The sequence below is a fragment of the Ochotona princeps genome, chromosome 6 (assembly GCF_030435755.1).
Source record: "Ochotona princeps isolate mOchPri1 chromosome 6, mOchPri1.hap1, whole genome shotgun sequence".
Taxonomy (NCBI): domain Eukaryota; kingdom Metazoa; phylum Chordata; class Mammalia; order Lagomorpha; family Ochotonidae; genus Ochotona; species Ochotona princeps.
The window spans coordinates 23964847-23983244 of NC_080837.1; the positions used below are offsets into that span (position 1 = coordinate 23964847).

At 39.9% G+C, this 18398-nt stretch overlaps 1 protein-coding gene across 9 annotated transcripts in view; it reads right to left on the reverse strand.

The window, feature by feature from the left end:
* The window catches only part of TCF12 (transcription factor 12), a 336770-nt gene that overhangs the window by 163558 nt on the left and 154814 nt on the right, over positions 1-18398 (reverse strand). For all 9 annotated transcript variants that reach the window (XM_036495661.2, XM_058665794.1, XM_004578054.4 and 6 more), the window contains one exon: positions 18033-18135. In XM_036495661.2, coding sequence (XP_036351554.1) covers positions 18033-18135 — 103 coding nt within the window. The remainder of the gene's footprint in view (positions 1-18032; positions 18136-18398) is intronic.

Consider the following 18398-nt stretch of genomic DNA (forward strand, 5'->3'; position numbering starts at 1 on the left):
GCACCACAGTTTATTACAACTTAACAAGATCTATATATTCATCTTTTTTGCAAATACCAATTTTGGTAACAAAGCCAAGTATATTTTCATTTATTATTGGCTCTTTGTATACATACATAAAATAGGATTTTTAAACAGATTTAGGAGAATTTTGACAAATCAAAAAATATTTAAAAAATCATAGAAAGTATAAATTGTCCTGCTGATACCTTGTTCAATTCCAGTTCCAAAAACCTGCATCCCTTCCTCCAGATCAGCAAGCCATGGAGCATCTTCACCTAAAACAGCTAACACACAGGAACACCAGAACAACCTCATTTACATTCTTGAAGTCTTCCTGTAGAGCCTGACAACCGGAAAACAGTTTCCTAAGCAGAGTTAGGATTTTAGGAAAGATGTAGGGAATGTTTCATAACCAACCTAATTCTCAACTTCAGCTTTCACCGAAGCAAAAATGAGCACAGGTCTAGACATAATTTGTTTTTGCCTCTTTCTAGTTGTTTCTGGAGGGGAAAAAAGGTGACAAAAATTAATGTTATGCAAAGCTTATCACTGAAGACTTAATTTGTGACTGCAGTATTTTCCTCCTGTACTATCTTGCTCTTATACTTGGCACCTAGGCTCTCCTCCTTTTAGTATTTTTTAAAGAAAATATTCAGTCACGAAACTCAAATCATCTTGCTTTCTAACTCTCCTCAAAAACAGAGTGCTTATAATTGTACATTTCATTTCCTTTTCAGTTTTCAATACATTCAGTCATCTATAGCATATTTTCCTTTAAAAATTTCTAACCATACATTTGTGAAGTACAGTGTGGTAATTCAATATATACATAAATGTGTAATAAAACATTATGGTAATTTGTATTTAAGTCTCCTTATACATCACTAACCATTTCTTTGCAATGGGAAACTTTCAATTCCTCTCCTGTGATTCCAAGCCATTGTGAGACAGTCACCCTGCTGTGTTAACTACTCATTCCTTTAATGTATATTTAATTTCTACTTAAATTTTCTTTTGAGATAACCATAGATACATAAGCGGCAGAAAAAATAAGAAATACTGTGTACCCTTCGGTTTCTTCTCTCTTACAATATCGCAACCAGAACACTGACACTGATAGTAATCCACTGATCTGACTGTTCTTCCTGGCAGGTTTAATTCCATGTAATTTTATCACTTGTATGGGTTCCTATACCCACCACCACAATCACCTTAACAGTTACATCACCATAAAGATCTCTCACATTATCCTTTATTCTTTATAAAGATTTATTTATTTCAAAGGCAGGAGATGAGCGCGAGAGTATATTCCAACCACAGGTTCACTCCCCAGAAGGCTGTAAATGACTGCAAATCACAGAGACAATGTGAGGTGAGATGCTCCTTTTCAGTCTCTCATGTGGATGCAGGGACCCAAGCACTGGACCATCCTCTGCTACTATCCCAGGCACATTAACAGGGAGCTGAATGGGAAGTGGATCAGCTGAGACTCAAAAGCAGGTGACAGCTTTACGTGACAGGCCACAGTGTCAGTCCAACACTGCCCTTCTCTACACATCGAAATCTGTGTTCCCCGACTATCAGCAACCAACAGTTTCTCTTCAATTCTATTATATTATCATTTCAAGAATGGTGTAAAAGATGAATTACACAGTATATAATTTTTTAATTGTGACTTTTTTCACCCAAGTTCACTCAAAATCAATCTAAATTAGCACATAAACATACATTTTTTAATGATGAATATTTCACAGAATGAGTGTTCTACAACTTAACTATTCATCAGTGAAATACACTCAGACTTTTTACAGGCTTTATTATCAAAAAAAGGGTTTTAAATATTCATGTTTAGAATGTTGTGGCAGGGCCCGGCAGCGTGGCCTAGCGGCTAGGGTCCTCGCCTTGAACGCGCCGGGAATCCCATATGGGTGCCGGTTCTAATCCCGGCAGCTCCACTTTCCATCCAGCTCCCTGCTTGTGGCCTGGGAAAGCAGTAGAGGACAGCCTAAAGCTTTGGGATCCTGTACCCATGTGGGAGACCCGGAGGAGGTTCCTGGTTCCCGGCTTCGAATCGGCACAGCACCAGCCGTTGCGGCTCACTTGGGGAGTGAATCATCGGATGGAGGATCTTCATCTATGTCTCTCCTCCTCTCTGTGTATCTGACTTTGTAATAAAACAAAAATAAATCTTCTAAAAAAAAAATGTTATGGCAACATGTATTTTTACTTCTCAAGAGTAAACCTTCAAGAGTACAACTGCTCGGACCCGGCGCAGTAGCATAGTGGTTAAAGTCCTCACTTTGCACGCACCAGGATCCCATATGGTCGCAGGTTTTAATTCCGGCGGCCCTGCTTCCCACTCAGCTCCCTGCTTGCGGCCTGGGACAGAAGCTGACGACGGCCAAAAGCCTTGGGAACCTGCAACCACGTGGCAGAGCTGGAAGAGCTACTGGCTCCTGGCTTCGGATTGGCTCAGCCCCAGCCCTTGCAGTCACTTGGGGAGTGAATCAATGGACAGAAGATCTTCCTCTCTGTCTCTCCTCCTTTCTGTATATCTGACTTTCCAATAAAAATAAGTAAGTCTAAAAAAAAAAAGAGTACAACTGCTAGATATGAAACGTGCACGTTTATACCAAACTGTCAAACTACATTCCAGCACGATTACTTTATTTTTATATTCCCAATAACAACAGATACATAATCTAGCTTCTCCACATCTTCACCAGCACTTGCTGTTTTGATCCTTTCTAATATTAGAGATTCTGAGAGAAACAGCATGCTTGCATCGTTGTGACTGGATTTACATTTCTCCAACAGTAACTGACTTTGAGATCCTGGGCTTATTTGTCACTTGCATACTCCCTTTGGTGGATTATCTGCTCCATATTTTACTTCTTTCACATAAAGACTTGCTTATGCATTTGAAATACAGCAGTCACACAAAGGGTCGGGGACACACACACACATACACACACACAGAAGAGAGAAAGAGTCTTTCACTTGCTTATCGTTCTCCTGAATGGCCTCAATGGCTAGGGCCAGGGCTGGGACAAGAAAAGCTAGGATCCCAGACTACTCTCCAGATCTCCTATGTGCAAGTACTTGGACCATCTTCCAGGGCCTTTCTAGGCGTATCAGCTGAGAGCTGCATTAGAAGTAGAGCAGCCAGAACTCAAACCCAGGTTCACATAAAATAACTGCCTCACAGATGGTGCCTTAACCTCCCAAGCCAAAATGCTGGCCCCTTAAATATTTCCTAATTGTGTTTTTCTCACAGCTAAGTTTTGCTAAATATTTTAGATACAGTCCTGTCAAATATCTGATTTGCAAATATTTAACTCCGCTCAGGTGCTTGTCATTATAGCCTCCTACAGTCTACCACAGAATGAAAAGCTCTTAATTTAGACTCAGTCCAATTATCAATTTCCCTTTATACCAATTTGGTTTTTGGTGTTAAATCTAAAGATTACTCCTTATGTATAACTAATCAATATTTTTCCTCTACATTTTCTTCTAAAATATTAGGTATACACTTAAGGTCATGTTCTTTTTTTTTAAGATTTTTTTTTAATTCAAAAATCAGATACACAGAAATGAGGCGAGTTAGAAAGAGAGAAAGAGAGAGAGAGAGGTCTTCCATACACTAGTTCAGTTCCTAAAAGGGCACATGACTTGGGTTGTGTGAGACTGAAATCAGGAGCTTTTACTGGGTCTCCCATAGGTGCAAGTGCCCAAACACATAGGTCATTCTCTATTGCTTCCCCAGGCACATTAGAAGGGAGCTGCATCGGAAGTGAAACAGCTGGAATTCAAACTAGCATCCATACAGGCTGCTGAGACTGCACACAGTGGTTTAAACTCCTGTGGCATGGATCTCTAATATTCCTCATTATCAACATCCCATGTCAAGATAATACATCTCTTATAACTGATAAACCTACACTGATACATCATTTATACCTGAACTTAACAGTTTACATTAGGGTTAATTTGATGTTATTCTTATAGCTTTGGAAAAGTATATAATGGCATATATCAATCATAATATCACTACGGCAGCAAATTGTTTCAATGCCTCTAAATCGTCTGTGCTGTAGCTATTCATTTTTCTGTCCTCCTAACTCTCCAGTTATCGACCACTTCACAATCTTCAGCTTCATCTTTTGTAGATGTTGTGGCCAGAATGATAATACAACTTTCATATTGCTTTGTTTAATATAGTAATCCATATTTAAAGAGCCCCCAAGTCTTCTGGTTTGGGAGCTCATTTGTTTTTAGTTTGGGGCAGTGTTGTACTGTTTCTGTCTATCATAGTATACTTACACATTCATCTACAGAAGGTTTCTCTACATTTCTATTTTCTTTTATTTAATTATAAATCAAACTACTATAAACATTTTTATACAGATTGGTATACAGATTTAAATTGTCACCTCCCATAAATTACTAGCAGATACAACTGCTGGTCTGCAGCCCAACAGCATTAATAGAGGGTGTATCAGTTTTTCCTTCTCCATCAGCAAATGCAAATTCCTTGCCAGTTGTTCATGGTATTACTATTTTGGTCCTTCAGAAAGGTATGAAAGAGGCCTGGTGCAGCAGCCTAGCAAGAAAAGTCCTCAGCTTAAACGCACTGGGATACTATATGGGCACTGGTTCTAATCCCAGCTGCTCCACTTTCCATCCAGCTCCCTACTTATGGCCTGGGAAAGCAGTGGAGGATGGCCAAAAGCCTTGGGACTCTGCATCCATGTGGGAGACCTGGAAGAAGATCCTGGATCCTGGCTTCAGATTGGCTCAGTTCCAGCTATTGGGGAGTAAGCCAGTAGATGGAAGATGATTCTCTGTATCTTCTCTCTGTATATCTGCCTTTCCAATAAAAATATATACAAACCTCTTTTTTAAAAAAAGGTATGAAGTAGTATCCAACTGCAATTTTCTATGTTGCTAACAACCTGAAATACTGAGAATCTATTCAAAGGCATACTTTACATCTCCACAACTTCTGTGCAGGTGCCAGTGCAAGTGTCAGTACAGGTGTCTATGCAGGTGTTTTGGTAATATCTTAGTGACTGTAAGTTTGCTATCGTGATTTTAAGAGTTCTTTATACATTTTGAATTACAATTATCTATCACATCTATTGTTTCTAAACATTTTATCCCACTAAGGGACCTTTCTCATTCTTCCATTTTAAAAATATTAAAACAAACATGTTACAAAGTATAAAGAACATATTCAATGACACCTAATAATAATTTTCATTTGTGCTAATTAGAAGGTTCCTTCCCCAAAGGCAATCAATATTAACTATTTCTTTTAAATTTTTTGAGACATTCTACCTAAACACAAATAGGTCATTAACAAAAACTTCAAAGTACGTACAAGGTCCTCAAATATTCCTCATTTTCCCTGTATATCTCACAGAATCATCCCTTATTTGTCAAAACTAAGAAACATTAGAGCATTATTATTATTAACCGAACTCAAAATTGACTCATTTTTGTACTATGCTCATTTTTACTTAAGACCTGTAATACAAGATCTCTCACCGCATTTAACGATGCATCATTTTTTTACACAAATGAGAGCAAGTTTTGTGTTGCCCTTTGCACTTACCCAGTTTTACTTTAAGTTTCTCAATGAGATGTTACCAATACATAAGGACGTGACTCAGACAGCTGCGTAATACACCATGTATCAATGTGGAGTAATTATTTACTTAGCATGTTTCCTGAATTCTGGCATGTATGGTCCCAAAAAGGAATATCTTTCAAATGGTAACATAAACACCTGCACTGATTTTGCCTCTTGGACCACAAACACTAAACTTTAATTTACTGTTGGGTTCTTCACAACATCTTGTTCATACCAATCTAGTGGGACAGAATGTAAGAGAAGTTAATAAAACACATAATAAACTGTAAATAAAATAACTGACATAATTTGCCATGAAGTGGCCTTGTATTCCACTTTCACTTAATTGTGATTCCCTAGAAATTTCATAGAACCTGAAGAGGCTGACAACTCTCCAGGGGAAATCAACAAGTGAAAAACAATTATGTAACACAATAATGAGAGCAGAGCTATCAAGCTACACAATATATATGATATAACCAAAAAACAACAAAAACTACACAAACATTTCCAACCCCATAAATATATGAAACCAATAAATTCATACATAAGTACGTATGTGCATATCAGAACATTTGAAATACAGGTGAAATGGTAAATTCTAATGTTCATAAAAATCTGAAGTCATAAAGAACACCACCACCACATCATTCAAAGTGAAAGCAACAAAAAATTATGAAAAGCAAAAGCTGCATTCTGCAAGGAAATATACTTGATAAAGAATGCAAAAACGGTGGAAAGACACTAGCAGTCTTTGAGGGGTTTCACTTAAAGCATGACACTTTTTGAACAACAGTGCTGTAGCAAACATGTACACAAGGGATGCATTAGAACATAATGGATACCCCTGAACCATGATGTCTGTGTAACTTAAACAGAAGCAACTCAGTATATGGCTTCGAATCTTTTTAAATTCACTTTTACAAAATAAGCAATAAATAATAATTCTATGAGCCCTAATCCACCTCTTCATTTTGAAAGAAAAGATTGGGGTTTTTCAGGGCATAAAGAGTATAAGCAACATTGCCACCTACCTCAGGCTTTATGATAACCATATTATTTCTAAACATTCAAAATTGACAATCACACAGGGAGATAACTTCTAAATTCCATTCCAGCTTAAAGGACTATAAGATTTAGTGTTTAAACATTTATTTTTACTAAGGTTCTGAGAAATTTCTATTTTAGCCACAAGCAATGAATCCGACATGTTATGGCAGAGAAGGTATGAATGCTTCAGTAGTTTTCCAAAGTATCCCAATGTCAGTTGAGCTCCCAGTTGCTTCATTTTAAATCCTGCTACCTGTTAATGTGCCTGACAAAGTACAGACCAAGTGCTAGCGCCCCTTTCACGGATGTGGGAGATACGAAAGTAGTTCCTACTCTCTGGCTTTGGACTGGCTCAGTTCTGGCCCTTGTGGCCTTTTGCAGAGTGAACCAGTATATGCAGCCTCTCTCTTTCCCTCACTCTCTCTGCAAGTTTACCATACAAAAAAATAATTAAAAAAAAAAATAAAACATAGAATTGCCTCTACTTCCCAAAGATAACGCTGTGTTTCTAAAATTCTACGTACTTGAGCAAAACTGTGTATTTACTGAAGTTCTTTAAACACATACAGTATTATTTTTAAGATTGATTTATTTATTGCAAAGTCAGATATACAGAAAGAAGGAGAGACAGAGAGGAAGATCTTCCATCCACTGATTCACCCCGCAAGTGACCACAATGACCAGAGCTGAAATGATGTGAAGCCAGGAGCTTCTTCCAGGTCTCCAACACGGGTGCAGGGTCACAAGGCTTTGGGCCATCTTCGACTGCATTTCCAGGCCACAAGCAGGGAGCTGGAGGGGAAATGGGGCCGCCAGGACACAAACTTGCACCCAAATGGGATCCCGGCAAGTGCTAAGTGAGGACTTTAGATACTAGGCTACCACCCTGGGCCCCAGTTTTTGTTTTTTAAGTAATTAAGCAAGCACAATGACAGTCTTCTACCCTACTATCAACAGAATTCAAAATATTCTGCTAAGAGTTTGTATTCATTTGGCTAGAAACAAATAACCAGAGACTAAAAGAAAAAAAATTATCATATCTGTGCTACCTGCTGTGAAACTTAAAGTATCAATAAAGATTACTACCGATCACAGAAAACACACATGGGGATGATGATGAATAACTGGAATGGGCAAACGAAATAAAGAAGACCCTCATATTTGAGATTCCAGAGTCAGTCTTCAAGGTTGTATAGTTGGGGCAAAGCTGTACCATTGAGATATCATTAGACCAGATAACTGTTTAAAAAAATCTCTGCTTCTTAAAATATTTATTTATTTTTACTGGAAAGGCAGATTTACGGAGAGAAGGAGAAACAGAGAGAAAACTCTTGTATCTGCTGATTTAATCCCCAAATGGCTACTACAACTGCAGCAGCTCAGATGATCCAAACCAGGGAACCAGGAGCTTCTTCTGGGTCTTCCACATTGGTGTAGGGACTCACTCCCTCAGATAACCCTCCATTCCCTTTCCAGGCTACAAGCAGAGTGCTGGATTAGAAGTGGAGCAGTCAGGAAAACAACCAGTGCCCCTCCCTATGAGATGCAGGTGCTTGGAAGCCGGCTATTAACCAGTTGAACTATTGCACTGGCTCACTGAGTTTCTTCTTCTTTCTTTATTTTAAATTTTTTATTTTTAATGATGTTTACAATTGATTAGGTTGGGAAGGGTTGAGGGTTGGGGGAAAGTGGGTGAAACCATTGTTTCAACATTTTTTGTGTTCTTCCTGTATCTGAGAAGGGAGGGAGGAGATAAGGGGTGAAGCCATACCCAACCTCCTAACCACATCAGTACCAAGGGATGGGAAAGGGCCACAGGATGCATTCCTGGGATCTGATGTGGGACATGCTCTGAGGGTTCTGCTCAAGCTGATTCGATAGCTCTATAGTTCTGAAATGTTGTTGATCTTGCCATTCCAAGGATGATGAAATTGCTCCAGGGTCTACTGACTGACATAGTCTATCTCTGAGCCTCCATTCACCCAGATATTTGTTGGCAATGCTTGGCTGGGGTAGTTAAGCAATTTGTTCTGTCCTCCATCCTCTTGTTATGGTACCTGGTGTCCTCTGCAGGCTCTAATGGACTACCATATCCTCCATGTGCATCTGGGTATGCCATCCACTGCTCTATCCAAACCACTGAGAAGGACCAGTTCTGACACATGCACTCAATGGTCAGACCACTGACCCTGCAGTTCTCCCCATGATTGGAGTTCTGAAGCCAGTGGTACAACTGCGGGAGGAAGAGGGAACACTAAAGAAACATCATCTGAAGAGATCCCAGAACTGACTCCTGTGTGTGCTTGCTAATATGGGGTCCGGCTCAACCCTTCACCCACATCAGCCTACATACACATTGGTAGTTGCTATTGCTGGGTCAGTTCTGTCTCCAGCCCAGTCTCCTACACAAACCAATGGTACTGTGACCTAGCCTAATCCTGCGCACCATACACTCGGCCCTCATATACACCAGCAGGACCTGCAGTTTAGTTGGAGCAACCCCCAACAACTCCCTCTAGCCCTGCCCCTAGCCCTGGTTTTTGTGCTTGCTAGTATGTAAAGCACATTGCTTCAGTCTGTCCCATATTCCATTCAGTTCTCGTAGATGTCAACGGGTATTGAATCCTAGATCAATGCAACCTACCTACTATTAAGCACACACTTGTGCCAGCAGTTACCACTACCGGTCTAGCCAGGCCTACCCATAGCTGTCATGCTTACCAGTGAGAGGTGCCCACAGTTTGCCTGCTGGGCACACTCCCAGTCCCACATTTTGTACTCTCCAGGTAGTTGTGCTGTCTAGCTTGACAGGATTTGCCCCCAGTCCCAACACTTGACAGTTGATGCTGTGGCAAAGGCTTATGCAAGTACCAGTGGGTACAGCTGGTTAGTCCAGCCTCGCTCTGGCCCTAACCCAGCTCACATAAAGGACAAGTGCTGCAGCCCTGCCCAGTCTGGTCTTTCCCCATTCCACCTCTCACATTTGCTAGTAAGGTTAGTGGCTCAGCAAGGGAGTCCCCTACAGCCCACCTACCATACTCGCACCCCTTCCCCCCGGAGCTCATGTGTGTTGGTGGATACTACGCCCAATCTAGCATGGCCCACCTCAACTCAGCATTTTCTGGTGGGTGCAACAGTCTGGCCTGGCCTACCCTAACCCAGTCAGACCCCAGGTCTAGACCTTATGTTCTGGTCTAACCCGGCCTATCCTGTATCTTGCTGTGGGTGCTACATACTGGCCAAGCCTATCCTGCCCCGAGAACTGACCCACACACACCAGTGGGTACCAATAACCTGGCCTGTGTTGACTGCTCCCTTCCTGGTCCTGAGCTCACCTGCAGGTACTAAGTCCTGAATGAGGAGTTCTTCAAGCTCCTCCATCAGCATCCTCCCAGTGGGTTCTTGGGTCAAACTGACTTAATTCACCTCCTGTACTGGTCTTGCCCAACTGGTCCACACCCTTCCCAGTTCTTACTGTTGGGGGCTACAACTCAGTCACACCTAGTCCACACCTACACACAGCTCACATACGGCTCAGCAGAGATAGAGACCTAGCCCAGTCCATCCTACACTCACCTAGGCTCTCACTAGCACCAGTGGGATCTGGAGTCTAGCCCAGTTTGGCACACTCCAGATCCAGTCCACACCCCTGTTGAAGGACACTGTAGTCATTTCCAGCCCAGATCGCCACCCCACTTCTGGCTCTTGCACTCACCACTAGGAACCACAACCTAGCCAGGGCACAGCTCCCCAACAAGGCCTGTTCCCAGCGGGCCAGTGGTTCCTCTGACCCAACTTGATATATCCCACTGCCAGTCTTGGCCTTCATCATCAGATGCTGCAGCCTGACCTGTCCAACTCTCACTAGCAGGTGTTGCAACCTGGACCTGCTCAGTCTGTTCCCATCTCTGGCCCATATAAACTGGTAGGTGTAACAGCCTAGCCCAGCAAGACTCACATTCTAGTCTGGCTCTTGCACACATAAATGGGCTAAGGTTGGCCCAGCGCTGCCTGGTCCATCCTCACCAGAACCAACCCACACACTTGCCAATGAGTGGAACTATGTTACCTGGCCTGATCAGTTCCAAGGCTTGAACCACATGCTCTCCATCGGGGGCTACAGCCTACCAGGGAGTTTCCCAAGTTAACTCATCAGGCCCACTCCCAGACCCAGATTTCACATGTGTCAGCAGGTGCTAGGTTCTTACATAGCACAGTCTGCCCTGTCCATCCAGCCTTTGTATGAGGTGATGAATACTGTGGCCCAGCTTGGCTCACACCCTATGTAGGTGTGTCTTCAGGTTCTGCAGCCTGGACAGGCCCAACCTTTTCCCAAACCCAGTACCCATGAGTGTCAGAAGGTTCCATAGTCATTCCTAGCTCAGACCATCACTACCCCCAGCTCTTAAGCTAACCAGCAATAATTGTAGCTCCACAGGGTTAGGTCTACATATTCCCCACAGAATCTACCCCTGAATCTGGTTGTCTTCTGTGCTGGTTAGTGTCATGGCCCAGTTTAACATCACCTGTCCATTATTCCAACACTCACTGGGCGGTTCTGTGATCTAACCCTGTCAGGCATGCCCCAGCCCTAGCTTCTGTATGAGCCAAGGTATGTTGGTTGGCGGTGTTCCATGCTAACTAGTCCAACTCAGGTGCACTGGTCTGACCTATAGAAGTCCTCCAGTCTCTCCCCTCCAAACTTCTCGGTCTCAGTCCCATCACTTACCTGCAAATACAGTGGGTTTTTATCTTTGGGAGTCCCTTAGAAGTCACTGGTAACCTGCAACACACTCCCTCAACGGTTCTCCCTCCCCTACATCCCCCTTCCCTTTTCCCTAATCAATCTACATTCCCTGTGCCCAAGAGTGCATGGATTCCCCAGCCCAGCCGGGGATTTACTGATCTGGAACTCTTCCTGCCCACCAGGATCCCAACCTCATGGCACATGTCCTGGCCTGGGATCTTACCCCTCTACACAACCAAGCTCCAGACCCGTTCAAGGCTCCCCAGGCTGGGTCCACCAGCACACCAGACCAACATGCTAATCTGGGGTTCTCCCCTCCCCTCCCCTGCCTGGAACCAGCACCTGGCGAAATCCCCAGGCTTGCTCCACCTGCCTGGACATAACTCCCCAGACTACTACGAGGTGGCCAGCAGCACTGGCACAGGAATCGAATCTGTTTCTTATAGGGTACAGACTAGTAAGACTGGTTGTTAAGTGCTATTCCACCATAAACTTTTCCATATTATTTCCGGCTGAATGTGATCTTATTAAGCTCTTCTGAATGTAAGAATTTCTTTGTTTCACTTCACTTATTCTACCACATTTCATCAGCAGTCCAATTTTTATTTTACTTATCCTTCCCCACTACAGTAGTAAAGTCTGTAAACAGAGATTAAATAACATTTTTATATTCTACCATACAGTATTTTCATAAAGGACACAATAAAAGGATGAATGAGAAACTGAAAGAACTGGAAGAAAGTATTCAACAACTCAAGATTATCTGGTTAATGAGGATGTAAGCAGAAATAAAAGGAAGAAGAAATATGAGAGAGCTATATTGTAAAGAAATACAGCAAATGCATAAATGTTCATTTATGAGAAGCAGAGAAAAACATACAACGTAGTAGAAAGGAACTTTGAGCTAACTCAAAATCAAAAGGGCCATGATTCTTATTAACTAGTCATTTAATTTTTCTTGGCTTTAGTTTCCTCAAGTGTAATTAGGATTCAACTCTCACTCAAATTTCTCTTGATGTCAACTAAGCAGTTACAGTTGAGAATACAGATCAAAGAATGAAATCATATCCTTTCATAAGACTAGGGTTAAAGCATTCAGAGAGCATGAAGGTTTCATCCTTATCAAACTTGGTCAGGTCAGACATTAAGCCATAGTGCTTCTTATAAGCACAACTTCAACCATTTTCATTATGGCATGCAGCAAAAGAATTTCTACCTATATCAAAATTACACATTTTCTGAGGGTATAATTGTCTTATGCTTGGATAATTTGTAACTCTACAAGACTTTAATTTATCATAAATTATAATACAGGAAGCATGAAGCCACTGGAAGTATCAAGAATTTTTGGAACACCCAGCACAATAGCGTAATGGTTGGGGTCCTCACCTTGAACGCGCTAGGGTCCCATGTGGGCGCTGGTTCTAGTCCCGGCAGCTCCACTTCCCATCCAGCTCCCTGCTTCTGGCCTGGGAAAGCAGTAGAGGATGGCCCAAAGCCTTGGGACCCTGCACCCATGTGGGAGACTCGGAAAGAGGTTCCTGGTTCCTGACTTTGGATTGGCGCAGCACCAGCCACTGTGGCCACTTGGGGATTGAACCAGTGGATGGAGGATCTTCCTCTCTGTCTCTCCTCCTCTCTATACATCTGACTTTGCAATAAAATAAATAAATCTTTTAAAAAAAAGAATTTTTTAAAATTTGGTTGTTTGACACATTTATTTCTTTTTTTTTACATTTTTTATTAATTATTATGCATTATGTGACGACACATTTATTTCTACATAGAGGAAAAAAGTGTAATTGAGTTTAATTTTCAAGACAAACCTAAAGGAGCCCGTAATGGACTGAAGTATAGAAAAAGGAATCTCGGGCTCGGCATGGTGGCTAAGGTCCTCACCTTAAATGCATCAGGATTCCATATGGGCTCCAATTCTAATCCCGGCTGCCCCATTATCCCATCCAGCTCCTTGCTGTGGCATGGGAAAGCAGTCTAGAGCCTTGGGACCCTGTACCCATGTGGGGGATCTGGAGAAGGAGGCTCCTGGCTCCCAGCTTCAGATCAGCTCAGTTCCAGACATTGTGGTAACTTCAGGAGTGAGTCATTGGATGGAAGATCTTATTCTCTGTCTCTCCTTCTCTCTGTATATCTGACTTTGCAATAACAATAATTAAATCTTTAAAAAAAAACAAAGAAAAAGGAATTTCAACAGTTTCAACTGAAGGACGACTGATTTTTTTGTAATTTAAATACCTATGAAATGATTCAACAATAATATAGCTAAACAAATAGATTCAATCTATGAAACTAGCTGCCTATATATATATCTCAATTAACATTGTGATATTTTGCTTTTCATTTTTCCTTTAAACGATCTGAAATATGTCCAAGTACGTCCCTTAGAAAACAAGTGGCCCCAAATCAAATAATGTTTTTTATTTTTTTTTATTTTTTTTTTTTTTAATTGTTTATTATTTAACTTCAGTAATTACATTGTATTATGTGACACAGTTACGTAGATACTTGGGTTCTCCCCACCCCTCCCCAAACCCTCCCACCATGGTGGATTCCTCCACCTTATTGCATAACCACAGCTCAAGTTCAGTTGAGATTTCCCCATTGCAAGCGTATACCAAACATAGAGTCCAGCATCTTATTGTCCCGTCAAGTTCAACGGTTTCTTAGGTATACCCTCTCTGGTCTGATGACAGAGCCAGCAGAGTATCATCCCAGTCAATTGAAAGCTCCAACATACCATCAGCAAAAATTTACATCATTATGGAATTAATTGACATAGTAATGAGTAACCAATATGTTAAAAGTAAATGCGGGTTCCCAGCCACAAAAGGTTGCTATGAATCTGGGACATAGAGTACCAACCAAACACAAATAAGTCCTTTCTTTTTCTTCCTTTTTCTTTTCTCCTTTTTCTGTTTTCTTCTTTTTCCATTCCTTCATAGCCTTTAACATTCAAAAACACAATCTGAATCTCTCAAAACAAAAACTGATTTACACTGCTGCATGATTACTTGTCTATGAACTTTCTTTCCTGATCATCTCTCAAGATCAGCGTTTCTATAATAATAGTTTAGGAAAACGCTGACCTAGTAAAAACCTGAAACATCAGACTGAAAGGAAAATAGGAATACAGGGCAGGAGAAAGAAAAGTTTCTTACAATCAAATAAACCTAACAGAAAAAACATTAAATGGGAGTCTACTTTTGTTTTGCCATGTACTGGCAGTGTAGCCTTTCTGAGGCAAAACAAAAGATACTAAGTATGAGATTATGAAATTCTTGAACTGCAGAAGATCTGTGGGAATACCCAGCATTTCAGTTCTGCATTTTTCTGCCTAGACCATTTTTCACTCTTTAAAATATCAACAACCACGTTCTACTGGCAAAACAGAAATTTCAGAAAGGAACACAACTGAAGGTCTCAGCAAAAGGATAATCTAAGTTGTCCTGCCATCTTAAGTCTCCTTATTAGCAATCTTTGATAAACATGAAAGGTTCATTCAACAATCACTTGGGGACAGAAGGTATGTACTCCTGTGAAATAATGTATTCCACATTCAATTAGCTAATCCTATTACCACCATATATATGACTAATTCCAAGAGGCAAAAGAAAACAAACTTTATTGAGACTGATAAGGACACCAAGGGAAGAGAAATGGATCCACACTGTAAGAAGCTAAGAATAGATAAAGCTGTTAAGTGACATTACTGGAATTCACTGCTATGATTAAATTTCCTGCACAATAGTGCAGTAGAATATTGACCTGCAGGATGCTAATCACATTCTGACATGTCAAAAGATGTGCTCATTTCACTTGAAGCCTAAGAAAAGCTCTCCATTTAATGTCAACAAATCAACAGGCTAATGTGGAATTCATAAAAACACTAACAGATCTAGCATGATAGTATTACTTCCTGTACAAAACAATTTTTAAAAATCTAAGTGAATATACAAATGCACTTTTAGCAGCAAACTGTTCATTATCAAATCCCTATCAACCCTCTTGTTAGACAAAATTTCTTATTTCTACAAAGTACAAAATCATTAAACTGTTTGAAAGCTACATTATGAAAGACACTGGCATTTTACAATCCACTATTTCTTCAGGCAAATGTACTTACGGCTGAACATAATACTCAAAATAACAACATTCCCTAGATGTATGATCCCTCCCCCACATAATGGTGTTTTTCTATTTTGACAGCAATGATAAAATATGTTACTGCTTTCCCATTAGCTTTAACTGTTCCTGGGTATTCGTCATACACAGCACCATTCTCAAAGTGCTACCTGTTGTGATGATTAGTTATCAACAATTCCAAATACTGCTAATACTGCCACAGACATCACCGCAGAGCTTAACAATTTAGGTTTTCAGTCTGAAATTCTCTTCAATTACTAGACAGCCAGAAAAGCTAATCTATTCAATGTAACCCTACCTACCATCATAAACCCACAGATTCAGACATCTGAAAGTTCAATTACTTCAGCTCACATCAAGATGAATTGACTGCTGCAGCACAGAACTGCACTACAATTTAATAAAGATTCATTTCCAAAGCCAAGTTATTGTCATGCAGACTGTTGAGAGACGCTCTTACACTGAGGAATCTCATTTGATACTGCCAAAGACCTGTGAATTCCTTTTGAGAAAATGTACACCTTGATTTCAGGATTATTTTTCCCTTCCTTATGTGTAAATGCACACGAAGACAAAATTTACACTGAAATTGTACAAACTATACAAACAAGGTAATTCAGATGAAGGAAGATTTCATTTGAACCATGAAGAGATCAACCTGTTAATAAAGCAGTTACTGTAAAGATACTGATTTTAAACAGAGCACAGGCAATTATTAAAAGTACTTCAGTAATTACCTTACAACAGAAGAAACCAGCATGCACATGCTCATAACTGCTTCAACTGCGATGCCACCTCAGAGTGAATTACGGGAATATTCTTGGTCAACAGCCACTCAGAACAAGTGCCTGACAAGCATACTCTTAGAATTCATTTTATTCCCTCACTTGTCCCCTGCCAGCCCACCATTTTAGTAGTGTTCTTGGCTCAAAGCTGTGCTAACCTGTCCAACAGTCATCTCCGTAAGTGAGCAAAAAGAGTAATGCCTGGTTTCTCACAATTCAGTTATAGCCTGAATTTTTAAAAAGTTTAGCTGAATCTGACAAAAGCACTAACTTTAACTTAACAATTAGTCAAATTAAATGCTACTTGAGTAAGGTTAAAATACTAAAGGAAATTATTTACAATGTCTTAATGTATTTTAATTTGATGGTAAACTTCACAAAATTACTTAAAACTACATTGTAATTTTTCCTGAGTCAAGTAATTATTTTGTTCTAAATTTAACTGATTTTAGTTAGACATGCTAATATATGAAATACCATGATTTTCATTTGTACTTATGTTGAGACAAATTGTAATTCTTACTCTTCTGTCATACCCAATGACATTTTCAAAGACAGTTCTGCCTGTAAACTGTCTACTGCCTTAGGCAAAATCCACACTAGAATAGCAGACTGTCTCCTCAACGCTAGAGGATAAAGGAAACAAGGATTGTGTAAAGCAAAATCATTTATAAAGAAATTGCAGACTACCAGGACTTTGGATTTGAGTAATCCACTTAGATTAGCATGGCTGTGTCTTAAAAGGACAATTCTAGATCACAATATAGGTCATGTCCTTAAGAAAAAGAATAAGCAATGAAATCAATGTCAATTACACAAACCTTCTATATTTACATGAAGCCAATGAAATCACTAAGACTGATTAAATAAAGCTTTTGTCACGTGCTCAGCTCTAGCATAAGAATAAAATATAATACCATAAAACATAGACATATCTGAATCAGAATATTGCAAAATAGTTACTTAAAAGACAACAATAAAAGAATGGCACTTAAGCTGGAAAAAAAGAAGGGTTTATCATTTCAGAATGAATAACTTTAAACCAATTTGAGAAAGAGATGGGGGGAAAAGAAGAAAGCAGAATAACTTTAAACTTAATCAAAAACATAAAAGTCAGGTTTGTGTGATAACATCACACCCTTCAAAATACAACTGCTTTTGTAGACTAAAATTTTGTAAATCTCCAAAATAAACCCACTGACTTGAAGGAAATTCGGCAACATCTAGACATACTATTACATTTTAATAAAGTAGGATCAAAAGAAATAATATATCTTTATCGTATAAAAGTAACATTTATCTAAACTCAATACTGTGTTATTTTTTAAACTGTCACATACAAATATTAGGAAAAACAAAAATCCCATAAAAGAATGCCTATTAGTTCAAACAATCAAACAAAAAGGAATGGTTTAGTTCACCAAAATATTGCCAAAAATGACATTATCAGCAATCATATTATTACAAAAGGCCCCAAATTTCTGGATGCTTGCTCTTTCAGTCAGATCTGAAAAAATTAAAGACTCATATGCCCATAGAAAGTTAGGAGCTTTCTTCTACATACTTACATGTCCTTCCTGGACAAGGGGATTAAAAATGTCTCTGACCAAAGAGGCTTTTAGAAGACTATTTGCAGAGAATCACCACTTACCCATCAGATTTGAGTTCATGAAAGGAGTTGGGGACAAGCCTTCATGGGCCCCTAAACGACTGTCATTCAAGTGATCACTGTAATGAGGGCTGTCTGTAAAACCCTAATGGGGGGAAAAAGACCAGAGCATTAAAAGAGATTATTGGCATACCTGTTAATTGAGCGTAATAGCACACATCTAATTAATATACAGATATACAAATTGTCATTCTGAACTAACCTCACTGTTCAACATCTGAAAAACTGAAATGTCCCTTTGATTCCTTTTAAGGTTTCAAAGTAAGAAAGAATTTTGTCACCACTCTTTAAAAAAAAAAAGCATTTTAAAGAAAGTAGGAAAAAAAAGAAGCCTATCCACAACCCCAT